Source organism: Saccopteryx leptura, chromosome 6 (genome assembly GCF_036850995.1).
Source record: "Saccopteryx leptura isolate mSacLep1 chromosome 6, mSacLep1_pri_phased_curated, whole genome shotgun sequence".
Lineage (NCBI taxonomy): Eukaryota > Metazoa > Chordata > Mammalia > Chiroptera > Emballonuridae > Saccopteryx > Saccopteryx leptura.
The window spans coordinates 129,646,921-129,674,327 of record NC_089508.1 but is presented as its reverse complement, the minus strand read 5'-3'; the positions used below and the strand labels follow the sequence as shown (position 1 = coordinate 129,674,327).

General features: G+C 56.2%; 1 protein-coding gene across 13 annotated transcripts in view; it reads right to left on the bottom strand.

Annotated features, from left to right (window-relative positions):
• Positions 1–2,733: 2,733 nt before the first annotated feature.
• Positions 2,734–27,407, bottom strand: part of LINGO1 (leucine rich repeat and Ig domain containing 1) — a 213,903-nt gene continuing 189,229 nt past the window's right edge. For 10 of the 13 annotated variants that reach the window (XM_066342909.1, XM_066342910.1, XM_066342912.1 and 7 more), the window contains one exon: positions 2,734–4,914. In XM_066342909.1, the coding sequence (XP_066199006.1) occupies positions 3,058–4,902 (1,845 nt within the window). In that variant the 5' untranslated portion in view covers positions 4,903–4,914 and the 3' untranslated portion in view covers positions 2,734–3,057. Of the gene's footprint in view, positions 4,915–14,904; positions 14,929–18,890; positions 19,561–27,407 lie in introns of those variants that run through there. The other 3 variants (XM_066342921.1, XM_066342907.1, XM_066342920.1) reach the window with 3 other exon arrangements.

Genomic DNA, 27,407 nt, shown 5'->3' with positions numbered 1-27,407 from the left:
GTTCCCTCTCTGTAGGCAGGAATCATTTGGTGCCACAAATCATCAGCTCGTACCAGAGCCCTGTGAAACCCCAGGGACCCGGGTATTCCAGAGGGTGACGATCAAACCACCCTACCTCCTGTGGGAGGACAGTGCCAACCAGGGTGTCCAGGGCTGGGCAAGAGGAAGACCATGTTCTGGTCCCTCTAGAGGTGGCCAGGCCTGTCGGGTCCTTAAGCCTCATGGACCACTGGCCTCATTCCACATAGACCATACCTGTAGCCAAGGAATCCTCTCCCTGTCCTAATGCTCCCCAAAGTGCTCTTTTGCCAGGAGGCATTCCCCAGGCCTGGCTCTGAGAAGTCCTGGGCCCAGCTGAGGAGTCTCTGGGAGTCTAGAACTCCCCAACCCTAGTCCTGTCACTTTGTTGCTGTTCAACTGCAGGTGAGCTATTAGCCTCTCTGGTTCTCTGTCTTCACACGGTCACCAGAGTTGGGCTCCTGGGCAATCGTCACCATGACCCCTGGTCGAAGGCTTCTTTTTATTTAATTATTTTTTTTAATATATTTTTTTGTATTTTTCTGAAGCTGGAAACAGGGAGGCAGTCAGACAGACTCCCGCATGCGCCCGACCGGGATCCACCCGGCACGCCCACCAGGGGGCCGATGCTCTGCCCATCCAGGGCGTCGCTTTGTCGCGACCAGAGACACTCTAGTGCCTGGGGCATAGGCCAAGGAGCCATCCCCAGCGCCCGGGCCATCTTTTGCTCCAATGGAGCCCTGGCTGCGGGAGGGGAAGTGAGAGACAGAGAGGAAGGAGAGGGGGAGGGGTGTAGAAGCAGATGGGCTCCTCTCCTGTGTGCCCTGGCCGGGAATCGAACCTGGGACTTCCGCACGCCAGGCTGACGCTCTACCACTGAGCCAACCGGCCAGGGCCGAAGGCTTCTTGAATGCAAGGCACTGCACCAATCAACAAACGTGCCTAGGCTCCCTCATTTAACCTCCTGATCACTCAAAGCAGGAAGACCATCTTTTCTTTTTTTTTAAGTGAGAGGCGGGGAGATAGTGGTACAGACTCCCGCATGTGCCCTGACCATGATCCACCCAGCAACCCTGACTGGGGTCAATGCTCGAGTATCAAGCTATTTTAGTACCTGAGGCTGACATGCTTGGACCAACCAAGTTATCCTCAGTGCCTGGGGCCGGCTCTCGAATCAATCAGGCCACGGGAGGGGAAGATAGAGAGAGAAAGGGGAAAAGAAAAGGGGGAGAAGCAGATGGTCACCTCTCCTGTGTGCCCTGACCGGGAACTGAACCCAGGACGTCCATATGCCGGACGACACTTTATGCACTGAGCCACCGGTCAGGGCCTGAAGATTATCTTTATGTTGCAGACAGGAAGATTGAGATCCCACAAGTTCAGTAACAATCCCAAAGAGCAAGTAAGGGTTAGGACAGGAAGACATTCAGACCTGACCTTGAATCTGAGACAGATAATGTGACAGGGTTACCTGTCTGGCTCTCCGTACTTCTGTCCTACAGGGCATCCCTTTTCAGGGCTGAGTTTGGTGTGAATGGGCATGGCCACTCCTGACCTTCCTGGTTAGCTCATGTGCAAGTAGATCTCAGTCCAGAACCCTTCACAACCCAGCTAGCTCAGAGTGTGGCTTCACAGAAAATGAGTCAGAGCTGGGCTGGTGACCTGGGTCTGGGTGGTCCTAAGGTCAGCCCCAGAACTTCCGCCACTCCTAGCCCCGAAGTCTGGGCACTCTACATGGGAAGTGGCATGCAGTAGGCACTTGATTAATCTTGTGGAAAGAGCTGACATTCCCAATCCCTGGAGAGGTCCAAGCCACAGCGACAGGGGTGTTCTGCCTGGGGGGATCCCACAACAAAGGTGGTAGAAGCCATGATGCTCACAGGTTTCAGGACACCCCTGCAGGTCTAAAGCCTAGTTCATCCAGCCAATGCCTTTGGCCACTGCCTTGGCAGGAGCTTCTGGAAGTCCCTGACCAGGCCCTCCCCCGGCCCACCCCCAACCTGAGCCCATGGAGACCCCTTGAGGAGGCTCACCCGCTCCCCACCATGAGATAATGACCATAATGAGAGCAGTCACCCACGTGTGTGCACAGCACTTTACAGGTTACAAAGTGTTTCACATACATTTCATCGTTCCTCACAACAGCCCTGTGAGGTAGGCAGGGCAGGGAGTGATGCTGCCATCTGTACCGATATGGAGACTGAAGCCCAGAGAGGGTCAAGGACCCGCTGTGGCCACACAGCAAGTCACTGGCACAGCTGGGACCAGAAGTTAAGCCTCATCCCTGCCTCTAGACCCTGGACCTCTTGGCTGACTGTGCAGTCCTCTGGGAGGACCCAGCCCTTGTCCAGAGTTTCAGCCACACCCAACCAGGCTCCTGACCCCTGGCAGTTCAGCAGACAGCCCTGTCCCTAGCTGGCAACCTGTGCCCTCCATCTGCTCCCAACAAACAGCCGGCTGGGAGATGGGCCCATACCTGCCACTCTGCCTGCTCCCAGCTCCTGCAGGTTACCCTGGCAGGGTGGGTGAGGGTGGGGCAAGGGTTGGGGGAGTGGGCTGGAAGCTCCTTTCCTGTTTTCCTGAGTGATCCCTCCCCACAGGGAAAGAGAAGAGAAAGGAGGAAGAAAAGGAGAAAAACGAGAAACTGAGCTGGAAGAGGGCCCTGGGGCAATCAGGACGTCAAAGGTTTGCATTTCAACTAGCTGTAGGAAATAGTTGTGTTGTTTTTTTTATTATTATTTCAAGTTTTCATAAAAATCCATCATTATTGAAACCCCAGTTACAGAGGAAGTTCACCACTTTTTAACTGAACTGCTGACTGTTGCTGCATACCGATCAGTCTGTCAGCTCCGGCTGTCAGTCTGCCTGCGTGTGGCCGCTGCAGGGGTTCCCCCAGGCCACGACATCTGTCTGAGGTCCCAGTAGAGAGAGGGAAGGCAGTGAGGGCCAGTGGGGCAGCCCGCCGGTGAGGACGGGGGATGGGACAGAGATGAGGGCAGGGAGGGGTGCATGGGACCAAGAAGGGAGCCAGCCCCATGCTCATATCATCTTCATGTTGAACTTGCGGGGCGCATCAGTGGAGCTCATGCCGGCATCCGACTTGCGCGGCACATACTCGATCTCAATGTTGTGCTTGGTGTTGCCCTTGCCCCTGCTCCAGAGAAACAGCAGCACCAGGCAGAAGAGCACGACGCCCAGGAAGGAGATGAAGCCCATGGTGGTGGCGATGATGAGGGTCTTAATGTCGAAGGGGAAAGGCACAACAGCTCGGGTGCTATTGGCCTCTCCCTCTCCCGGCTGGTTGGAGATGAAGGCGAAGGTCTTGTTGGGCTGATGGAGCCAGTCGGGTGAGTAGCTGCGCACGTGCAGGTGGGCAGGCATGGAGTCGTTGCCGCCTGCGTTGGCTGCGATGCACAAGTAGGTGCCGTTGTCCTGCACTTGGGCATAGCGCACCTCCAGCGTGCCATCGGGGAAGACTGTGAGCCGCCCGTTGCTCTTAGCAGAGACCAGGTGCTTGCGGGGTGACAGCCAGAGGATGGCGGGCGGTGGGTCGCCATCAGCCCGGCACACAAACTGCACCGTGTGGCCCTCGTCCACAAACACCTGCTGCGCCTTGCGGTCCCGGATGCGGGCGCGGCGGCAGGTGAAGTAGTTGGGCAGCAGCACGTCGGGGAAGTCCTTGAACTCCTTGCCCTGGACGAACTCAGGCGTGGCGCATGTGGGCTGCTGCCGGTTGAAGTTGAGCCGCCAGCGGCGCCGGAACACCCACAGGAGACGGCAGTCGCAGGCCAGCGGGTTGGAATCCAGGATAAGCGTCTCCAGGTTGCCCACCGAGTGGAAGGCGGACTCCTCCAGTGTGGTCAGCTGGTTGCCAGAGACGTTGAGCACACGCAGGTAGTTGAGTCCACGGAAGGCGTACGGCTCCACCACGGCCAGCTGCCCACCCACCAGCTGGATCTCCTGCAGCCGTAGCAGCTCATGCAACATGGAGCCCTCGATGGCGCCAATAGGGTTGTAGGAGAGGTTGAGGAAGCGGAGATAGACCAGGTGGCGCACGGCCAGGTAGGGCACGGAGGTCAGATTGCAGTGCGTGATGGACAGGGATGTCAGATTGAGACCGTAGAGGCAGTTGGGTGTCATGGTGTCCAAGTATGGCCAGTGGGAGATTTCTAAGACCTTGAGCCGGTATAGCCTCTTGAAGGAGTAGTCTCGGACAGCGTTGATGTTGAGGTGCCGGAGCCGGAGGACGATGAGGCCATGCAGGTGGGACAGCGCCTCGGTAGGGATAGACGTCAAGTTGCATTTCTCCAGTGTCAGCTGCTCTAGGCTGTTGAGGCCACTGAAGGCGCGGTGGGAGATGTAGACGAGGTCGTTGTCGCCGACTTCCAGCGACTTGAGGTTGTACAGATCCTGGAACATGTAGTCCAGCAGGATGACGATCTTGTTCTCGCTGATGTCCAGCTTGGTCAGGTTGCTGAGGCCGGTGAAGACGCCCAGGGGGATGAGCTTCAGGCGGTTGCTGCGCAGCCCCAGCGTCCGCAGGTTGAAGAGGTTGTTGAAGGCACCGGGCTCCACGGTGCTCACGACGTTCTCATTTAACTCCAGTTCCTCCAAGTACGGGAAGCTGGCAAACTCATCCTGGTTGAGGGTTTTGATGCGATTCTTGCCCAGGTCCAGCAGGCGGGTCTCTATGGGGATACCCTCAGGCACGGCCACGAAGCGCTTGCGGTGGCACACCACAGCGCGGTCCTGGGCGGAGCACTCACAACGAGGCGGGCAGCCCGTGGCGGAGCCTGACAGCACTGAGCCCAGCACCAGCAGGAGGATGGGCTGCCAGCAGGCCAGGAGGGGGCTGGGCATGCTCTTCTCACCCCCTGTCAGCATCCTCTTGCTTACCTGCAGCCCAGAGCAAACACAGGATAGAAGGGGTGGTCAGAGGATAATATTTAACTGGACCCCACCCTGAGCCCTGTGTGCTCCCCCACCCCTGCCCTCTTGCCCCCTCAGAATGTCCCTGACACAGATAGAGAGGTGATGGGCCAAAGTGGCATATGATACCAGCCTGGGACCCAACAGTGAAGTCTAGATGGCTGTGGGGAGGGAGAACCCCCTGCCGTGCCACTCTATGCTGCTTCCTCCTTGCCCCTAACCTTACCCAGAGCCCTCCTGCAGGACCTTCCTAGTATCTCTGGGATGGAGGGGTTCACAGAAGGGACCAGGCAATCTCAGAGACCCTTGGGATTCACCAACCCCCAGGCTGCACCAACCTCCTTTACTTTTATGATTTATAAATGGACTCCAGGTGTGCACTGTGCACCCCACCCCCTCATCCTCTACTTCCTGAGTCACTGCCTCCCCTGGCGCTCATCAGGCATGAAGCCAGACCTGCTGACTTGTTTTGGGGTTCACAGAGGGACCAAAGAGGTTCCAAGCTCAGGCCTTCTGGAACAGCCTGCAGAGGAGCATGCCTCCTTGCCTGCGGGTCAAGGCTTCTGAAGCTGCCCAGGACCCATCTCAGTCTGTCACCTGAGCTGCCCCAGGTGCAGACACAATGACCCCCTCCTCACAGAACTGCAGCTGAGCCCACAGCCTGAACCCAGTGCAATCAGCAAACCCAGTGGTACCAATCAGTGCTCCTGAACCAGCTTCCCCACAGGGCTTCTACATGAGTGGAGGGCACTTCCCCCAGACAGCTGGGACCCAGGCCTAATGCCCCCCACCACAGTGCCTCTCTAACTCTCTCCTTCCTGGGGTCCCCACAGCACCCCATCCGGGCTCCTGAGCACAGGACTCAAGAGTGTGAGTTCTCCTGGCTTTGGCCCCTGCAGTGCCACTACTCTGCTTGTCTGAAACCTCGTCTTCTGGGCCCCAGTCCATGTCCACTGCTCTGATCCCCAGGAGGACATGTGCTCCCCTCCAAAGAGCCCACCAGCCTCCAGTGCTCTGTCTCTTGGGATTCCAATCACCCTCATCCTAGGAAAGAGTTCTGTGCAACGGCCAATCCAAGGGAGGCAGTGAGATCCCCCAGAAGCCCAGGACGGCACGGGCAACCTGGAGAGGCTGGTCCTCAAGGCAGCTCTGAGGACATGAGGTCTGGCATAGCTGGGCCCTAGGGAACACACAAAACTTGGGTGGTTCTGACAAGAATGACAGTGCCAGGGCCCAGTGTGAGCACAGGCTGCAGGGGGCATAAGCAAGGGGCATGCGAAGCTAGCCCCTCCACCTCCAGTACAGTCTCCCAGCCTGTGTTCAGAGGCCACATGCTCACACTTGTGCCCAGATGTACGCCTCATCTCCTCCTTCCCTTCCCTGGTCCACCACATGAAAAAAACCTGGCCCAGTAAGGCAAGGAGGGGACTGGGAGGGCTGGTCTAGATTTCTCCCCACGGCAGGGGGTAAGATGAGGTGGCCCCTGGGACCGAGCTGCAGCCCCCTACCCCTGGTGAGGCTCACTGCCTGTCAACACCCCACACATCATGGTCCTGAGTGGGCTCAGAGCAGGAGGGGGAAGCCAGGATGGGAGGGCCAGCCTCTCTGCCTGGCTCAGGCCCTCCCTCACCCCTAGCCTCCCCCACACCTGTGCACAGCATCTGCTCTCAAGCCCACAGTTCTCAGCATCCACACTTCAATCCTTAAGGCAGCTGAAGCTTGGGGGTTTGTGGCTGCCCAAGAATACCCAGCCCGTACAGAGGGAGTGTTTCAGACTGGAGGTCTGATCTGTCAGATTCCAATGGATACACACACATTCCAATGCTCCAGTGGTCTCCCAGGATTGGCAGGTGCTCCCTGGTTGTAGATCGACTAAATGACTGATTAACTAGGAAGGGCTCTGGCTGTCACTTGACATGTTATGGAATGGCAAGGTTTTACTATCACCATGGGCTCTGTCCAGCCTCTCCCCTCAGCCCCTCTCATTCTCTCTCCAGACTCTTCTGAGGTTTGTCCTCCCACCCCACCCCCACCTGGCCGCTATCCACAGTCACACACACTTCAGTGACCCACCAGAAAAGCAAACACTCTGACAGGTGATCAATAAGTAATTGGGCCAGCAGCTGAGGCTGCCGTGGGTGTGAGGCTAGGGACCTGGGGAGGTGAATAGGACTTTTAGCACCCAGCTAGGGGCTGTGCTTGTCGGAGGAGTGGGGGCTGCAGGAGGAGGGGGGCTGAGGAATTAGAGTTAGCAAGGGCACAGGCCACCTGAGATGCCGGTAAGCCCCTCATAGGCCAGGAAGCCCCATCATCTTGACCCAAACTACCTACTGACCTCCTTTTCCACCCTATGCCCAGTGATGCTGCCCAGCTGTCCTGACCTTATCTTCACATTCCTGCTTAAAGCCATCTTTGATTGGAGAACTCTCTCAGCCTCCTGCCCTAGCAGCCTTGGTGACCTTCCACCCCAAAGGCCTCCTCCTCCATGAAGCCATCCTTGACCTACTCAGCCAGGAATCATCTCTCACCCCCTACACTGGAGCCCCTTCCATGTATTAGTAGTGATATTATGTAACTGGTGTATAGTACACACCATTCTAGAAACAACTTGAGCCAAAGGACAGTGAAGTTACCCAATGAGACAATAAAAAGACAAAACTATAGAAGGCCAGCCAGTCAGGAAAGAATGGCAGAAACCTAAAATAAAGATTAAAGGCATGATGTGAGTGGACAGGGAACCATGCCCCAAAGTGTCTGCACCTGGCCCTTCCCCTGTTCCACGTTTAATTCTGGGTCAGACAGTCCTGGGTACATCTTACTTGCTAGAGGCTGATGCGCCTAAGGGCCAGTGGTGTGGTGCAGCCTCAAACCAAGGAATGGCACATGCAGAACCCCGTGAATGTTCTTTGCAAGGAAGTGTGCGTGCTTGGGCTTTTACAGGCCCTGAAGTCCATGACAGAGCTGACTCTGGAGCATGTGGCTGGTCAGTAAGAGGCCTGGGCCTTCAGATGTGTGGGCAGACACGCTAGTCTGTGTCGCCTCATGTGGTTGCCACCCTCAGGCCCAGCAATTCACCCCGCAGGGCCTGGGTCGTGCTCCCCAGGACCGGGGAGGCTTCTGAAGGCACGTGCTCTGAACTGCCTCGCCCTTTACCGTGCGCATGTGGCCGTCCCGCAAGGTGGGGGAACAGAGGCCCAGAAAGGCTGAGGGGCTTGTCCCAGCTGACAGATCGGAGCAGAGCATGCCCATGGGGTCTCCGTCACTTAGGGGTGTGGCAGGGTTATATCTGAAGGGCCACCAAAGCTTCTGCGAGGAAGACAGGCTGTCCCGGCCATCCTGGCCCCCTCTGCCCTGCGGGCTCCCCTGCAGCTTCCGAGACGTGTTTTATGCACTTTAATCAGTGTTTTATTTTGGATCCTTGCCCCCCTGAAGGGCTTCCCACAAGGGCAGAAGTTTAAAAATTGGGCCAATAAATACAAAGGAAATAAATGCTGAAGGCAGGCAGTGGGTGGGTGGAGGAGAGCCATGCTGGGATGCAAAGCTCAGACCCACAGCGGCCGGAGTCCTCCCAGCCCCAGAGCACTGGTCCAACCGTTACCCTCATCATACTGGTACTGCCACCACCACACCCTCACACACATCCTAGGGTAGACATGGCCCAGCTCGGCTTCTTCCCACACTGGCTGCTCCACTGTGTGACCAGGGGCAGTGACTGTCCTCTCTGGCCTATTGCTGATGGTGCAGTGAGAGGGGGGATCCCAGCTCCCCGAGAAAGCCCAGAACAGATGCCAGGCTTTCTCCTGCTGCAAAGTTGACATGCCCAGCATGGCTGGGGGATGCAGGGGGATGGGGGCCCAGGCCTCCAAAAGCAGTTTCACTGGGGCCAGAAGGACCCACGGAGGCCCTCACATTGTGGCTGCTTCCTCTGAGGCTCAGGGTGGAGACAGAAAGGGCGTGGGTGGGATCCCCTGTGGGTGGACTTGGAGAATCAATAAAGAAGGTCAAGGTTGAATCTACCTCATTTGGCAGTCTGGAGGCTCCTGGGGGCCAGGGTGTGTCTTTTCTACACCCTAACCCAGCTGACACATGCCACTCAGACACCTGCTCTTATAAAACGGGTGGGACTAACATTTGCAGAGAGCACCAGCCAGATTTGGGGCTTTGTACATACTGCCTCAGAAACTCTCACACCAGCATTCCAAAGGAACGTTTCTCACCCATTTTACAGATGATAATAACTGAGGCTTCCAAAAGGGAATTTCTTTGCCTTAGGGCTAGGCAGAGTTAGGAAGAGCCAGTACTCTGCTCTTCTGGTCTGGGTTCCTGTCTCAGGAGCTGCCTGGCAAGGGGACTTTTTCAGACACACAGACCAGACCGGGAGGGAGGAGTGGGCATGTAGGCCAGCAAGAGGGCAAGGCCCAGTGCTGAAGGAAGGCACCTGTGCTACATAACTGTGATTAAGCACCCTGGCTCCGCAAACCTGTCCAAAGCTATCTGAAAATGATATGTCAAACACACTGGATTTTTTCAGTGTTTTTCTACCACGTTCTTCTCCCGCGCCCGCTACTCTGGCCATGCTAGGATCTCGCCTAATTTGGGGTCAGATGAAGTGAAGGGGAGGTTTAGTCATTTTAGGTTTCCAGTATCAATATTTCACAGTATCCCCACTCAGCATTACATGGGGACCGCAGGGATCCCCAGCACACACGGCATGAGATGTCTGGCAGGGAGGTGCCACCGCCATCGCTGGGGCACCAGGGCCTGTGGGTTCTCAGCCTGGAAGGTGAGGCAGGTAGGTGAGATCTCATCTTGCTTGACCCGACACCCTAAGACCCTGTGGCTGGTCTGCAGTGGGGAGTTGGGGGGTGGGGTGGGGCAAAGACTGATGAAGATGGTGACAGGCCTGGAAAGGGGGCTGAGGGCTCCTACCAGACAGCCAGGGGCTGGCTCAGGTCCGCCACCAGGACATGACCAGGAGAGCAGGAGTGGGAGAAGGTGACGTAAACAGAGGCGCAGGGTGGGCAAACAGGAGAGAAAGGGAGGAAGAGAGAGGCAGAGAAAGCAGAGGTGGTAGGGATGGGGCAGGAAGGGCGGCGGGAGTCGGGGAAAGACAGTGGAGCTTGGCCCTGCAGGCTCAACTTCCATACTCTGAGCTGCTCACGCCGCCTATGGAAAACCCCGGCCTGTGAACACACCTGTCCTCACTACCACCCTGCAGAGCCAGAGCGGCTCTCATTCCTCAGAAGGGGGAAGGGGCTCATGCCGGGTCACTGAAGAACAGGGGCAGAGTGCTAGAGACCTGCTGTGTCTCCAAGTCTCCGCCCCTCTGAGGTCCCTTCTTTGCCTTCAGCTCCAGGGCGTGACGTGGGCAGCTGGGTCCATTTCATGAAATGACAGGCATGTAATAGTGGAAAGTGTACCCACTCACAGGCAGCGTGGCCCATAGGGCCAGGAGTTGGTGGCGGCAGGGTGGGGTGAAGCCCTTTTCCCACCATGGTGGTCACCTGGGCCTGAACGTCTCCCACCTGGCCTTCAGAATGTAGCTCCTGCAGACCCCCTCAGCCTCCAGGAAGGTGCTGCCCCCACCGAGCACTGCTGGTGTGCCCAGCTCTCTCCATCCCTCCTTTGGCTGGAGCTTCAGCAGCCCCCAAATCTGTGTTCCCCGGAGAAGCGCTGGGGCTGATGCAGCTCAGTGCTCCTAGGCCACCTTCCTAGGGGCCGAGACAGCCCATCGAATAACCGCTGGGACAGCTCCCTGAGCTGCTCTGACCCTAGCTGATGCTCTTCACAGATGCTTTATGAAGGAGGTATCAGGAAAGCTCACTGAACTACAAACATTTCCACAGGCCAAGCAGGAGCAGCAGGAGGGCATCTGGACGGAGGGAACAGTGAGAACGGAGGTGTGTGGGGTAAACATGACTGGCCAGGGACTCCTAAGTGATCTCTCCCACTCCAAATCCTGAGGGGCAGGACACTTTATGTGGTTTTCTAGGACTAATCCCTGTGGAGGGGTGAATGAGTGGCTAACGGGGTACCTCAGTCCTGAGGAGTCAGTGCCCAGGCGACCCTGAGGAGTCAGTGCCCAGGCTAGGCTCCAGCAAAAAGGGAAGCTGCATCAGTTGTCTCCTGGTCTGTCTGCCATTGCCAGTCCCCTCTCTCTCTCTCCCTTCTCTCCCTCAGCCAGCTGTCCCCCCTACAGAGAGAGACCATGAACCTGGAGGAAAATTGAGGCATGTCCTTTGTCATATATACTTCTTTATTTTCCTCTTGCTCGTGGTTCCAGCAAAGAGTTGCTGGACCCCTGGGGCTGCATGTGGCCAGTGTGGGGGTGTGCACCTGCTGACACTCCTCTCGATGTTCCCTACCCTCCCTGGCCCAGAGCCACCAGCCCCATCTCTTAGGGGCACTTGGAAACTTGGTCCTCTCCCAGAGGTGCTCAACCTGGCCTCTTCTCTGGGGTCAGGATGGAGGGTGCTGACTGGGCCACCAGCCCCCACCCAAGGCAACTGCAGCTGCTCCTGTGTGGCCTTGGCCCCCTGCACCTGAGGACCACCCATCCCTCCAGAGCATAGCTCGTCTCAGGAGGTGCCAGCCTTCTGGCCAGGCCATTAGCAGGATAAATTATGAATTTTAACTATTGAAGTAACTTTGTGTTCAAAGGCTTCTATATATAGGTCTGCCCTCCAGGAGTGGCCAGCTTGGTGGGGAGAGGCAGGGGTCCCCACCAAGGGGGAGGAGCCGCTTCCAGGGAGCACTGGGCTTCCAGGTCACAGGCCTTGGCTCTAGCCAGTGCACCTCTGTCCTGCTGTGCGACCTTGACTGATTCCTGGACCACTGTGGGCTCTGCCTGCCCCTCCGCAGGGTGGTTCTGAGGAGAACCACCAGCCAGCAAGTTGGAAGCCAGCCTGAGAGGAGGTAGAGGGGCCACTGGTTCTAGGAAGCTTCCCTGGTGTCCCGTGCTAGGCCCACCTCAACAAATGGTGTTCCTGCTGGGATTGGAGCTTTCCTTGAACTGAGGAGGGGAAGGCCAGCACACATGTGGTGGCCTTAGGGGGCTCAAGGAAAACTCAGCTCCTGCACCCTCATGTTTCCCTCCCCACCTTTCTCCAGGTCTAAGATACCAACCCAGGCTCTTAGGGACAGGAAGGCGGCCCTGAAGGCCTCTGGCCCCATCCCCTGCCCAGGTCAGTGGCCCCTTGGGAGGTGCCTGGTAGAAACCCCTGCCGCGTCCCCACATCTTCACTCACCCACTCATCCCCTCACACCCTCCTGGGGCTTCTGGGGCCTCCTCCCAGCTGGCCTAACCCTCGGGGCTCCTGTGCCTGGAAATATCTCAGGCTTTGGAGTCCTGGAACTTCCAACCCACCTGGGAGAGGGGTGGAGGTCACAGCCTTGGAGAACTGGCACAGGGGAGTGAGTGGGGGAACCAGCACGAGCTTTGAAGGCCAGAGACCTAATAAACACAGTGAGGATGAGAACTGGAAAGCCCTGGTGTGTCAGAAACCATTCCAAGTGCTTTAGATATTTAAGTTCATCTAACTACATGACTGCTCGGTGAGGGAGGTCCTGCGACCATCTCCACTTTGCAGATGGAAAAGAACACATGCACAAGGCGGGACTGTAACTTGTGTAAGGTCACACAGCCAGCACCGTACACAGTCAGCAACGCACTTTTTAATCCCTATGAGGCTGGACTATTATCCCCATTTTCACAGGTTAGAGATCAGAGGCTCAGCGGTGTTGTGACTCGCCCCCAATCACGTAGTGATACATGGCAGAGCTGGGTTTGAGCCCTAGGCAGTTAGACTCCAGGTTGTCCTGACCCATCGCATGCATATGGCCTTCTGCCTGGTTCAGCTTCAAGGACCTGCTGAGCCGCTTGGTCACAGGAAAAGGCTTTGTATCTTGGGCCCTAAACTCCTCATTCTGAAGAGGGAGCAGTGGCAGATTCCACATTGCCCTCGTAGGCTGGGGGCAGTAGGTTCGAGAAGAGGGGAGGGAAGAGACATTTATATGGAATACACACACTCAGTGCTTTGTAAAATGATCCCACCAACCCTCACACACATACCCTGTAAGGGAAGTAGCATTAAACCTACTTTATTGACAAGAAACCTGAGGCTCGAGGCCATTAGCTTCCCTGCCCAAGGTCCCGGGCTTGTCTGACTCAGAGGCATGACAACTCTGGAGACCACCATGCCGGTGAGGAAATGGAGGCCCGTGACCATCAGGGCCTCAGTGTCCCGCAGCATCTCAGGACCAGGGCCTTGGGAGAAATCCCTCCTCTTGACTAGGCCACCTTCCCTCCCCAGAGTTGTGCCAGCGTAACACAGTGGGGGGTTTGTTCAGGAACCAGTGAAGGTTTGGGTTATTTCTGCCTCAAAAAAGGAAAAAATATTTAAAAACAACTGCCCAATACATTATAAACTGAGATCCAGCGAGCTATGCCAACTATAAATAAAAACTGTTGCTCTTCTCCTGGCACTCACTGTTCAAAGCCCTCTGTTCAACTGAATCTTGGCCAACTCCCTGCCTAAGCCCATTTTTCCAACCTGGCACACTGAGCTCAGTCACAAGAGGCAGTTACCCCTCTGGCAGACACATATAGGTACTATGTTCTGCTCAGGTGCCATCAATGCCACCACCCAGCTACCCTGTTTCTGAGGAACCCAGGGGTGGGGGCAGGGCCCTGGTACACCAGCAAATGTCTAAGAGGTGTCCCAAGTTCAAGGATGCTGAGTCCAGTGCATGCCAAAGGGCAGAGTTATAGGGGAGGCCCATACTGCTTGGTGGGAGAGATCAAAGGGAAGGTCATACAGCTCAGGATGGAAGATCTGCCTTGGTAAACAGGGAGTGAGTAGCCTGTCATGAGAGGCATGCAAGCACATACCCCCTGGGGACTCTCCTGCTGGAATCCATACCTCAGCGGCCCCTCTGAGCTCTGAGGTACCCCTAGCTCACATCCAGCCCCCAAGTGCACCTGCAGCCTGTGCTGGGCCTGGCAGGGGGAGGGCTTTGGGGGGCCCCACCCTTTCCTGAAGCTGTTGGCAGGTTCTCTTCAGGGGAAAGCAGAGGAGGTGGCAGAGAGATTAATTCCCCAAAACAGGAAAAAGTAGAAAAACACACACCACACACCCTAATAACATGTAATAAGAGGTTGGAGACGAGGAACAATGCCCTGGTAATGTCACCCTGGTGGCAATCAATTTTGGTGTCACATGAAATAGGTATAATTATTCCACCAGCCGTGTTGCTCCTCTTTAACCCGCTCCAGGCAGGCAGAGGCACCAGGCTGGTATGGGGAGCCATCCCAAATAACCTTACTGGGACTGGGCTTCTCAGCCCCTGTGGGTAGGTAGAGGGCCTTGGGCGAAGAGGGGGGGGGCTCTTGAAAATGCCCAGGAGCCAGCTTGCTCAGGCACCCTTCAGTCACACAATGGTAAGAGCAACCAGGGAGAATCCCCAAGGAAGGAGGAATGAAGGGAGAAGAAACTCTATGTACTTTCCACCCTTTTCATTCCCCAAGTCACCAGACTTATGGAGCACTCACCAGGGTGTGGCCCCACATTGTGCAGGGGGTGTTGAGGCTGGGCTTTCAGGGTCTTGTGGATGCACAGGCTCCCTCCATCTCCCAAATCAGAACCCTGCCTGCCCGTCCTGGGGTGAGCACAGATGACTGGCGTCCCTCTGACTCATAACGCACAGGGACTCAGGCTCTCTTGGCCCCTCCTCCATTCCCACTTCACCGGGACATCCTCCCTGACGGTTACTGCCCATCCCTTAGCACGGGGGTTGTCCCGGTAGCATCCCCACAACTGGGGAAACTGAGGTGCAAAGAGGATTGTCACTTTGGGAACACATGTTCACCAGCAGCTACCCATCTCAACCCCATACTCCAGAAACCATGAATCCAAGAAACACAAATCAAGACCATGGTGTGTATCCTTTTACACTCACTGGGTCAGTGACAGTCAAGACAACCCAAGCACAGGAGAGTGGGTGAGGGGCCAAGCGACAAGAACATCAGCTCCTGCCAAGGACACAAAAGGTTCAATCAATGTGGAAAACACTGGCATGTTTTCTAGTGTTCTAATAAAGGCGACTAAGCACGTAACCCCCTTGCCCCACCCCAGCCCAGCAATTCCGCTCCCTGTACTGTGCCCCAGAAATGCTTTGCCTCAGGAGATTGCTGGACAAGCAGGTTCACAGCAGCACCGTTTGTGAGAGCAGAAAGGAAAACAACCCGCGTGCCCATCAACAGAAGAACAGAAACTGCACTGTTTTGTGACCACACGACAGACCCCTATGCACCAGTGGGAATAAATGAACAGCATCTACTATTATCTGCAGCAACAGAGACAAACAAATGTGTCGAAGAAAAAAAGCAAATTCCAGAGGACTACAGACAGTTCCATGTTCTTCCAACAGTGTTCTGAAATCACCTGAATCAAACACTTTCTACGTGTCAAAATATGATTTTTAAAAAGACAAGGAAATGCTAACTAGATCATTTAGAGTCGTAAATGCCTGAGAGAGAGAGATGCCAGTAAATGAGGTGAGGAGAAGCACATGGGAAGAGGTACCTTGTTATTAAAGTGCTAGCATTCAGTTTTGGGAGTAAGGTCACAGCAATTGTTGTGTTACTATTATTATTATATTAATACTAAATACACTGGTGAGTTAACTAGCACGCCACATCTGGAACAGTGAACAAGAGCCCCAGAGGAGGAAGGCATTATAGCCTGAGCTCCACACCTGTTAGCAGGACTTCACACAAGGTGTCCCACTTCTGTGGCTCCATTTTCTAGCTATGCAATGAAACGTCTGCACCACCTGCAAAGGTAAGTCTGAGAGAAGCTCATGACAGAAATTGTGAGAAGCCAGCATTTCCTGAGAGCTCACTGTGTATCAGGTACTACTCTAAATGTCTCGCATATATTAACATACCAAATCTTCACGGTGACCCTAGAGGTTAATGCTGATCAGGAATCTGAAGCTCAGAGAGATGAAGGATCCTGCCCAAAGTCACAGAGCAAGGCAACATGGAGCTGAGACTTAAGTGACTTAAGGGAAGGATCTCAACACCCATGTGGAAGAGACTGTGGTCAGCACAGCTCCATCAGGTCCATCGCCCCTGAGGATGCTCATTCATTTACTCACTCATTCGGCATCAAGAATGCCTTGAATGCATTGGAAACGAACTTCCCCTCCTACATGCTTTCTCCAAAGCGCTGTCCCTGATTCTGCTGCCACCACCACCACCACCACCCCGCCCCTGCCACTTTCAGAGTCTCTGCAATACCTGCTTACACTTCAGGACCCACCCAGCCTCTCTCTTCCTGGAGGGTCCCTGACCACCTCAGCCCCCAGGAACAAATTCCATCCTCCTCTGTGATAACACTCTGCCTTGGTTCTCCTCTACTCCTGCCTGGGGCATCCTTGACGTCACCCAGCTCTGTCCATCTATGCAGGCTGAGGACACTGGTGTCTCCTCTGGGTGGTCCTTGCCACAAGCCAACAGCTACTAACTGGTGCCTCCCAGTGTCTTCCCTGTTCCAGGGGCCAGGCTGGGGAGCTCAGGGGACAGGCACAGGATTGCCCAAGGTGTGTTCAAGGTAATCCCTAGGAGTCACAGAAGGGCCTAGCCCAGAGCTGAGCAGGCTGCTCAGCCAAGATGTGTGGGATCAGTACATGAACAGATGGGCCAGAGTGATGTTAGGTGCAAACCAGCATGGTTCTATGCTGTGGATGCCTGGAGGAGAACCCATGACTGGGAGTAGCCAGAGAGGTTTCCTAGAGGAGGGCCCAGGAGAAGGGGAGGGGAGGGCCTCTGGGTAAGGGTGCTAGATCAAGCCTGTGATGGGAGAATATGTAAAGGGACTTACTGGTGGGAACAGAATTAAAAGCCTTTGGGAGAGGCACCCCAGGGCTGGAAGGCCACTATCCTCTCATAGATGTGCCACACACAGGGCACACAGACCCAAAGACTGTGGCCAGGAAACCAAGGCTCTGACTCTGAAACCACCACCACCGTCTGCTGCCCCTCCCAGACCCTTTCCTAGCCCTATGTGACCCACTTCCTCACCCAGCATCTGACACTGCCTCAAGCCTCTAGGGGGCCTGGGCGTACATCACTCAAGTCACCAGTGGCCTCACTTCTCAGCAGGAATGCAGCCCCAGCATCCTGTCCTCTCCCAGCCAACTGCCTGGCTGAGGACACCAGGTTTCCGCCTGGCTTTATGGTGAGCAAATACCCTCACGAATGGGTATGTGTGTGTGTCCCTCTGGAATTCTGGGTTGTAGAAGGCAATATCTATTACAGGATAAATGGGTCTTCAGAGGCAGATGGCGGAGCTGAGCACCGGGACCAGACAAGTACCAGGGGTGGAATGGTCTCTCCACCTCCCTCCAGCCACACTGGGGCTCTCAGCCCACAGCCCAGGCATGACACTTGGGCTGTCCCCTAAAACTTGGTGTCCCCTAAGACTTAGCATCTTGGATTCAGGACCCACCCTTACTCCAAGTCCTGGGGAACCCTGCAGCCTTGACCAAGCCCACCTCACGCTTAACTAGGCAGAGGGTGGGATAGGGGGCCAAGACAACAACAATAGAGTAAGGCCTGCCCTGGCCTTTGCTAAGCCCCCTCCAGGAGGGGTCGCTGGGTGCTGCCTGGAGCAGCCCATCGCCCCTGCCCCGCATCTGGGTTCCAAGGAGTTCTGGCCCCTCCCTTCCTCCACATTGTTTCCTCTCTTCTGCCTTAGGCTGTGGGGAGGCCGAGCAAGCTGTCCCAGCAGACCCAGAGCTGGCCTCCTCCCAGAGGTGTGAGAACTCCCCACCTGCTCAGCCTGCACAAGGACAAAGGGTATAGAACAGCTCACCCTTCCTTCCCTCACCAGCACTCAGCACTGGATGAGGGGAAGCCTCAGGCTCATCGCTCCCAGGCGCACTGGAACTCTTAGCATAATGACCAGCAGGGCTGAGCCCTGAGCCTGGGGCTAGGCTGGGATGCATGCCCTCTGGCAAGCCAAGTAGAAGAGAACGGAGGAAGGGCTGGGTGGGCAGGGAAGGGGTTTGCCCAGCTTATACTGCCCTCCCACCCCATCAGGGCAGAGCAGTTCCCACCCTCCAAGATGCCCTTCTTCCCCACCCCCACCCAAGGAGCTCTGAGAACAAAGAGGGGGGATGCTGCAGGCAGAACCTGGCTGAATGGGGCTGGGCTGCGGGACCCAGGACAAGAACCGGGAGGGACTGCCCGCTGACCTCACCCCTCCCCAAAGTGGGAACCACCTGGAGGAATGCATCTCCTGGGGGTCCCATACCCACCCTGGGAGGGGGCAACTGCCTGGAGGCTCCCTTTTCACCTCCTTCTTCTCAGCTGGCTCCCACCTCCCACCCACTCTGCCTCAGAATAAAAAGTGGGGCAGGAGGAGGTGAAAAGCCCAGCAGAAGGCAGACAAAGGGGAGGCTCTTAAAGGGTTCCTGGATCCTCCACAGACCCAACTCCCTCTTCTCCACTCTCCCTGCCTCAGGTTTCCCCTCTCCTCTTCACCACTGGGGTTTGCTCCCTGGGAGGGGAGGGAGCTGGCCCCCAGGCTTGGAGCCAGTAAAGAAAGCCAGCTCCTAACCTTAATCCACCCGCCTGGGGGTGTCTGATGCAGGCTCGGGGGCCTGGGGGCATCTGGGGTCTGTAGCAGGGGGAAGCCACAAAGCCCTCTGTGCAGGAACCATACCCTGGTAGAGGGGAAGGAGGACGAGCCAGAATGGGACGCTGGTGGGGGCCCTTCCACAGCTCCTGGCTCCCAGCTAGCCAACTTGGAATTCGTTGGGGTGGGGGTATGGGAAAAGAAGGCTCTTCATTTCTGAGGCCTGAAGAGGGTCAGATGGGTGGCTCCCAGAGGCACTCGTCGCGAGGCTGCTCACTCTGGGCTGGGCCGTGGGCTCACCTGCATCTCGGGCCCGCCGTCCATCTACTCGGCTCGGTCACCAATTGCATGTCTCCCAGGCCGGGCCACAGCCCCTGCCCAGCCCCCTCCTCCTGGGCCGACACCTCCGTCGGTCGGTCGGTGAGCCTTCGCGGAGCTGGCCGTCCACCTGTCCGGCCCGAGCGGGCTGGAGCCCAGCCGGAGCCGGCTTCGGGCTTCGGGGTGGGGAACCAGGAGGCCGCGGACCCTGCGAGCGGGAAGGCGGGAGCGCTCAGGACGTGCTATACGGGCTCCACGAACCTGGTTCTGCGCCCGGAGCCGGCCTGGCGCTGCCGCTGCCTCTGCCGCTGGGGCCGGGGTTGAGGCCGGGAGCGTTCCGCGGCGGGGCCGGGGCCGGGGCTGAGGCCCGCGGGCCACGGCCGCGCATGCTGCTCGGAGTTCCGCGTCGGGAGAGGGGCGGGAGCGGCGCGGGTGGGGACTCCGCACGCTCCGCGGCCCGGGCCCGCCGCCGACTGCCCGCTCCGGCTCCCGCTCCGGCTTCCGCTCGGGGTTCGCGCTCTGCCGCGGCGCGGGGAGGGAGCGCGAGGAGCGAGCTTGGGAAGGAGGGGGCCGAGGACGGGAGGGAGGCAGCGAGCGTGCGGCGGGAGCCGGGAGGGGGAGGTGAAGGCGTGGCCGCACAGCCGAGGACGGGGGAGGCGAGCTGGGGGCTCAGCTCCTCTCTGCGAAGGGGACGAAGAATGAGAAGCGCCCCTGCTCCGCACCCACCGAGCGCCGGAGTCGGCGAGGGGCGCGCCCGCCTCGCGCAGAAGCTGGCGCCCGGGTGTCTAGCCCTGTACAGAGCCGCGCCCCTCCGAGTCCGGGCTCGGGACTAATCCCCGGCCAACGCTACCCTATTGTGAGCGCGCGCCCTGTGGGGTGGCCATATGCGTGTGCATGTGAGCTCGTGTGTGTTCACACGTGTTAAATATGTTCCTTGCCCACTGCCGTGTGAACGGACACACGCACGTGAACAGGCAAAGCTCCCCACCCGGTCAGGGTTGTTTGGAGGACAGCGTGGGAAGGGTCAGGCCTGGAGTCTCGGCCATGCGCCTTCTCGGAAATGTCTGCAAATTGCCGGAGACCTAGAGGTCAGGCAAATAGATGGGAAAGCTCTGAGGATGGCCAGGAAGGCGAGCCAGCTCAGTGGCTTTACCCCAAACCCGGTCTTGCCCCCACTTCTCCCCTCTTTTGCAGCCCAGTCCCCGCCCAGCCTGGCTTCCTGTCCAGCAGAGGGCAGCAGGCCGCTCTGGCCTGCTCTGGCCACGACACTGCACCCTTGGAACAGCAAAGGGGAGTTTAGAGCCTCCGCCTGGGCTTGGTAGTCCTCCTTACACCCCAAAGGTCCAGGGATCCGGGTCTGGGGCCACATTCTCAGATGGGTCCAAGGAATGGGAACTCTCCTCACACCCAGATCCTCCTTGACCAGCAGGATCTGGCGGGGTGTCTTGGCAAAGCACCTTGCTAGAGCAGGTTAGACCTCACCTTCTTCCACTGTGCACCCCTTTCCATCCCCTTGTAGCTGGAAGCCCTGCAACACTAAGCTAGTTTTGATCAGGATAACCACTAATACCAACACTTGCCCCTTCTCCACAGCTGGGAATACATTCCTTTAGCACACAAGTGCTCCTGACCTCTTGGGCCCACAGGGAAGGGGTGCTGGCAGGCAGAGGAGCTGAGGGTGGAGGCAGGGCGGAGAATGGCTCCAGGCCTCTCAGTCTCAAGACAGACCTAGGATCCTGCTCTCAATGCCCACACCACCACGCCTCCCGTGGAACATGCCTGACATTCATTGCAGATACTGTACCTGGCTGGTAAGGTGAGGCCGCCAGTCTCTCCCCACCCCCCCTTGCTTCTTGACCGTTTAGCCTCACGCATGCGGCCCAAAGTGTGCCACAGACCTTTTCTTCTAGCTAAACAGAGTCTGGATACCCCTGTCTCGCTGCCACACCGCAGCTAGAGACAGTTCTGCCTGGGAAGCCATGTCCTGCCCTGTAGGTCTGCGTTCACCCTCCCCCCCTCCCCCCAGCAGACGCCCAGGCTGCGCTGCCCGTGACCTCCACATTCATCCTCCAGCAACCCTGGCAGCAGAGCCCTCCCCCTGTGACGGACAGAGGGGATCCTCAGCTCAGAGGTTGGGGTTGCACAGCTGGTATAGGGAAGGGGATTTGGCTGAGATCACCAGCAGGGGGCAGGCTTGGCAGAGGACTTCAGCAGCGGGAGGGGAAGAGGAGAAGCGGGCTCTCTCCCTCTGAAAGCCCCGCGAAGGCGGCTCCCAGGCCCCTGCACTTCAAGCCTCCTAGACCCCCTACCAGGCTCGTAGCTCCCCCGCCTGGGCTATTAGTGAGTTGCCCACGAGCCCCCGCCCCTCGCGCCGCGGCCTCCCACCCGCCCGACACGAAGAGACGCGCTCCAGCTCCTGCGTGCGAGGCGCCGCCGGCGAGTGAGCGCAGACTCGCCCGGGCGGGGGCTATTGGCTATTCCTGGGGTGGCCTGTATCCGCCTCCGACTCACCTGCTCCCTGCCTCAGTCATCTCCGCGGAGAAATGGGGGCGAGCCCAGGGTCTCCCCACCCAGCTCCCCGATGCCTGCCGAGGAAGATGGTGTCCTGGGGAGGGTGTTCTGGGACCCAAAAGCATCCTTTCAGGCACTACAGTAGACTTGTGTCTGGGAGGAGCTGTCCAACTGCCTTCTTTCTACCTCTTGAACAGTAACCAAGCCCTTCCCTCTTTCTCCAAAAGAAATGACCCATCCCTATGTCACCAATGAGAGAATGGAGAGGGGAAAGTTTTGGGGAGTAAACTTGGAAGAAAGGCCCTTTTGAGGATCCAGCATGGGCTTGGTGAGTATGCAGGCTCCTGGCCTTATTCCCAGAGACCTTATAAAAGGGGGGGGGGGGGGGGCTTGTTACTGGGCTGTAACCTAGTTAGCCCAACCCATCCACTCCTATTCTGTAGGGTAGTCTCCAGGACCATGGGGACACAGGGGAGTAACCCAGCCCAGTAAGTCACTGATGCAACCAGGGAAGGACCCTCAGGAGCTACGGTTGAAGGAGATTCACCCCCAGCTCCCAGCCTCTGTCCTTACTGGCCCTCCTGCTTGGCGTGCCCTCTCCCTGTCTCCACCTATGCATCTACTCCTGTCTCCTCTCTCCAGGGTAAACCCACCTTCAAGGCAAGGCTCCTGTCAGAGCTCCCAATGGTAGGCCTGAGACAACATGTTTCATGGGTGGGCACAGCGGAGACCCTGACTTTGGGGTGAAAACTCAGCAAATTCTAGTTACTCTTGAGCTGATGGCTAGGAGAGAGAGATAGCCTGCTGCACTCTGAGTGCTTCCAGCAGAGCAGAGAAACTGGAATGGGCTTGCCAGGGAGCTCTGGAGGAGGGGACAGGGCTCTCTAACATTTTACTCCACCCCTGTGGTAAGCCAGGCCGAGCTATACGTTAGATACTTCTCCCTTCAAGATTGGCGCTGCTATCCCCATTGTACAGATGAAAAAGTTGAGGCTCTGAGAGCACTGTTGACTTGCTTGAGTTCACTCTGTGTGCAAGAGGGAGAGCTGGGTTTGAAGCTCAGCTATGCTTCTGAGGTCAGAGCCTAGGCCCTGTGGAGGATGCAGGAGGTGGGGCTGGTCTCCTAAGAGCCTAGGAAGGAATGGGAGAATGCTTGCTCTGTGCTGGTCCTGTCCGCTTGCATCCCAGCAGCAGCTTGTGGGATTTTACAGTAATGATTGTTTTTGAAGGCACTCGAAATTAGTGACAGCTGTAAAATGGCTGGGGCAGTAAAGTCACTGCTGAGACCTCTAATTAGCAAGGGAAACTAAACAGGGGCCCAGTAGAAAGGTGGGGGCTGGGCAACAGCACTGGGCCTGGAGCAAGGTTGGGGGAGTGGGTTGTGGCCGGCATTCAGCTGAGTCCCCATGTCCCACTTTATGTTGTGAATGTGACTGTGAGCTCTTATTAACTTGCTGTGTGACCTTGAGGGGTCGATGCCCCCCCCCAGACAAAAGTTCCCCCAGCTGTGCAATGAGGTGTTGGCTTGAGGGAGATCTCTAAGTGCAGGTCTCTGGAGCCCCATCTAAATACTGGGGAGGGTGGGATGAGATTTCACATGGGGTTCCTTGAAGCACCCTGAGTCCCTAAAAGGTTGAAGCCCCAGAGCCTTGAGGGGGGGGCTTTCAGGAGCCACAGCAGAAGCCCTGCACTCACCCAAGGCTCTTGCGGCCCTCCATGCTAGGGTCACTGTGGCCACTGGTATAATGAAGTCCCAGAGAGTCAAGTGGATCAGGAAATGGCAGAAAATCCATAAGACAGAGCCCCATGCTGGTGCAGCTATGGAGGGGGGGCTCTTGAGGGCGTGGTAGGCAAATCCCCTCTAGGAGGTGGGTCTGGAGCTGTGGCCAGGGTCAGGGCCTTCCTGCCACCTCTTAACCCCCATCTCCAAGAGACAGAAGGGTCTCAGTTATACTAGGGTTCCACCTGGGCATGTTATAGAGGGTCCGGTCAAGATCCCTAAAAGGGAAAGGTCTCACTCAAGGTCTCTCAACCAGGTTCACCCCCGCCCTGTATTTTTTGTCTGCCATATCCTGTGGGGGGCAGTCGGTACAGGGAAGGGTGTTGGGGTTCAGCTGAAGGGGACATCTTTGCACAGTGGCTGCTTATGCTGGATGTGGCCATGTGCCACATGAAGGGACACCCATATGGTTTGGCCTGAGGCCAAGGCCCCAAGGTCAGGGTGCAGAGAGTTCCCCTTTACATCTTTGGGGGCATCCTCTTTCCTGGCAGTACCCACCGCTGGCATGTCCTGACATCAGCAGCTTTCTCAGACCCTAGACCTACTCTTTTGCATTCTAACCCTTCCTCCCCTTCAAAATCAAGGCCCTATGTGGCCCCCTTTTCCCAGAAGTCTGCTCTAAGCACCTTGGTCTCCTACTCTGAGCTGGATTTTGTGTCCTTGGGCACCTCTTCGAGCCTCACTTTCCTCCTCTGTAAAATGCGAATATCAGTGTGAGGATCGCATGACTTATAATATCAATCCAGTACTGGATGCTGGGCCTGGCACACAGTAGTTGATTGACAAATGCAGGTATTCTCATGGTTGTTATACTTCCTGGTGTAGTTGGTGTCTGCCCCTGAGCCTGCTGGCCCTCCTCTGTAAGGGAGCATTCCCACTAGGAGAGACCCTGACCAAGTTCTTCCTCTTCTGGGAATGAGGAATACCCTGAAGGCAGGGGTTGATCTTGAGTTGCCTCCAGTTTCCACAGACAGCCCAGAGCCCTGATTCCAGAGGGTCTGATGTGTGCAAATTCAAGTTGATTGGAATCCATTAATCAGGACAGACCAATGGGTTCCCCTGGGGAAGGGGCCAAGAGGTACTCTTGAGGCCTCAACTACCACGTCCCCTCACCTCCATTGGAAATATTCCAGCACCAGTGACACTCACTGATCTAGAAGCAACGTGGGCAGCAGCCCCCATTACTTGGAATCGCATTAAGAATCGGGGCTGGGGGTGTCAAAGGCTCTGGGGAGGCCCAAGGCAGAAGCCCCATAGAGAGATAGAGACTGGGTCCCAGGGCTGGCCCCTGCTCAGCTGGGCCACAGAGCCTTGCTGAGCTGAGTCCCTGGGTGCTTTATCCATAGTAAACAAGAAGCTGGACATTTGCCTGGGGCCAGTCAGTGAAAGCACTCATTGGCCCTGCTCACCCCAAAGTCCCTCTGGAAAATATCTGATATTCGTGACATTGCATAGAGCTCCTTAGAACACAGGGAAGTGTGCACTCCATTACATACACACACCCCACCCATATGAAAAAGAGGGCAAAAACCAAAAAACAAACACAAAGGCAGTTTATGTGAAGGGACTACTCCCCAGCTCTTTGGGAATCTGGGCTCCAGGCTCAGCAGAGCCAGTTCTCCCAGGAGCCCGGGCCTGGCTGTCTCCACAGATCATGTCAGGGGTAACTTAAGCTAATACTGTACATGTAAACAGGCAGCATGATTAACAGATCCATTTATTAAGCGCTTGTCCTGGGTTTTGTCGTGCAGGAGACTTTCCTATTAATTTAAGTCAGAACCTACATATTATTAACTGAAGTCAAAGGCAGCATGGCAGGTTGGAAGATGTCTAGCCTTGGGGCCAAGCAGTCTTGAGTTCCATTCCTAGCTCTCTTTCTCACCGGTGTGACCCTAGGCAAGTCACTTCACCTCTCTGAGCCTCAGCTGCCTTATGACAGGCAGCCCCTAAGATGAGCCCTGATAGTCGCTGCCTTTTGGTATTTCCTCCCTGCCCCTCCCATGTGCAATCCCCTACACTTCAAATGGCCTGGACTAACCGACTCATTTTTGGCAGAAGGGATACATCACTTCTGAGATCAGGTTCCAAAGGGACTCTGACTTCTTCCATCTTAGGTGCCCTCTCTCTGTTACTGGCTTGTTTATTGTGACCGGGGCCAGCCTCCCTGTCCAGAAGCCCTGTATGGAAAGGAACTGGTGTTCTCTAACTAACACCCCGCAAGGAACTGAGACCCACTAGTGGCCACAAGAGCAGGCTTGGGTGAGGACCCTCCCCAAGTCCAGCCTCAGAGCTCTGACACCTTGACTGTAGCCTTCTGAGAGACCTTGAACCAGAGGCACCCAGCTAAGCCTCACCTGGATTTCTGACCTACAGAAACCACAAGATAATAAATATCTGTCCTTTGAAGCCCCTGAGTTTTGCGGTGATTTGTTATGAAGCAATTGGTAACTAATACCTGTCCTGTCTGTAAAATGGGCATAAAAACTGCTCTCTCCCAATGTGGCTGGGCACTGAGACCACACCTGCTTCTGGCCAGGGTGAGAAATGGCACAGCAATGAGGTGCTTAACCAGTAAAGCTGAAAAGACAGAGACACCATGACTCAACAACTTCCTTCTGGCTATACACGCTGAAGAGATGTGTCCATGGAAGACATGTGCAGGGATGTTCACAGAGGCAGTGTTTGTAAGAGTGAAGAACTAGAAATATCCTCAGTGCCCAGTGTTGGGAGAAGGCATGGATAGCATGTGGCCTAATCACCCAGTGGAATACTACGCAACACTGAAAATAGACCCACTGGAGTGACCTGTGTCAGTGTGGGCGACCCCACAAACACAGAGTTAATGAAAAAGCCCCCAAACATGTTACTATCTCTGTGGAGAAAAGAGGGGAGGTAGTGGAGTTGGGTCTGTCCCCTAACCCGACAATCCGGAGCGTTCCCCAGGGGCAGGCACAGTGGTTCTCCTTCCTTTAATCCTTCCGGCAACCCCATAGGGTCCGTTCAGTTATTATAGCTTCTTACAGAGGGAGAAGTAGAGGCGCAGGGTCTCCAGGGAGATACTCCTGGGTTCTCAAGTCCAGTGGGAAGCCAGGGCTTGGTTCCTCAACTTGCCACTAACTTGGAGAAACTGTTACTTCCCCAGTTTTAGTCTATTTCGCAGAACAGAAGAGGCTCACCCCCTCCCCACTTCAGAAGTGTGGATCGAGAGGCTAGAAAGTCTGAATAAATCACTCTGAACTGTTTGCAGAAGTCCCCCAGGAACCAAGCCTGGAGCAAGCTATGTAGTAGGAGAGATGAAAAACAAGAAGGTATGGACAAGAGAAGGTGTGAATTAAACTGTGATTTGATTTGGCACAATTCAATTCTATTTTACCTCGACTCAGTTCAGACAACAGTTAAGGTTAAGGAATGCTGCTTAAATACCTACAACATTACTGGACCCTGCACTGGGTACTTTTATACATTTTTCTCACATGAGCCTCAACCACAACCCAGAAAAGTAGGAACTGTTGTTACCCCAAATAACCAATGAGGAAACAGGATCAGGGATGGTGAGCAACTTCCCCAGGTCATATAGCCGAGCTGAGATGGTCAGGATTTGCCCTCCCTCCATCCTGACTTGCCCTCTGTTTTGGGCTGGCGGCAGAGATGGAGGGCCCAGGCTTTGCTGTACTCTGGGCATCCCAGCCCAGAGCCAGAGGGTCTGGACAAGTTGGGGTAAAACGGAGAAGTATGGCTTGTAGCAGTCAAGACATGCTTCCTGGAAGAGGAGTGGGGGTGGGACTCCAGTGGGCTCACAAGTGGAGAGGCAGGTAGAGGCATTCAGTCCTCCATCCCCACCTACCCATTCATTCATTCATTCATTCATTCACTCAACAAACACACTACAGCTTTTTCTGCGCCCCAAATAGCCATGGTCTAACACAAAGGTCCAACACAACATGATCCAGACTGAGGCAAGGAGAACGTGGGGGATCATGGGCATGAGGCAGACACTGGGGAGTCGGGATAGGTAACCAGCAGGTAGAAATGGCTGAGCTGAAATCCAAAGGAATCAACCAGCTCAGAACAGAGAAAACAGCAGGTGCAAAGGCCTGGCCCTGGGGTTGTAGGGAGAGGCCACTGGTCCTCAACTGGTTCTAGCTCAGCTGAGGGAGGTGGGGCTCAGGCTGCCACTACCTCCCTCCCAGGTAGATTGTCTGCCTGCT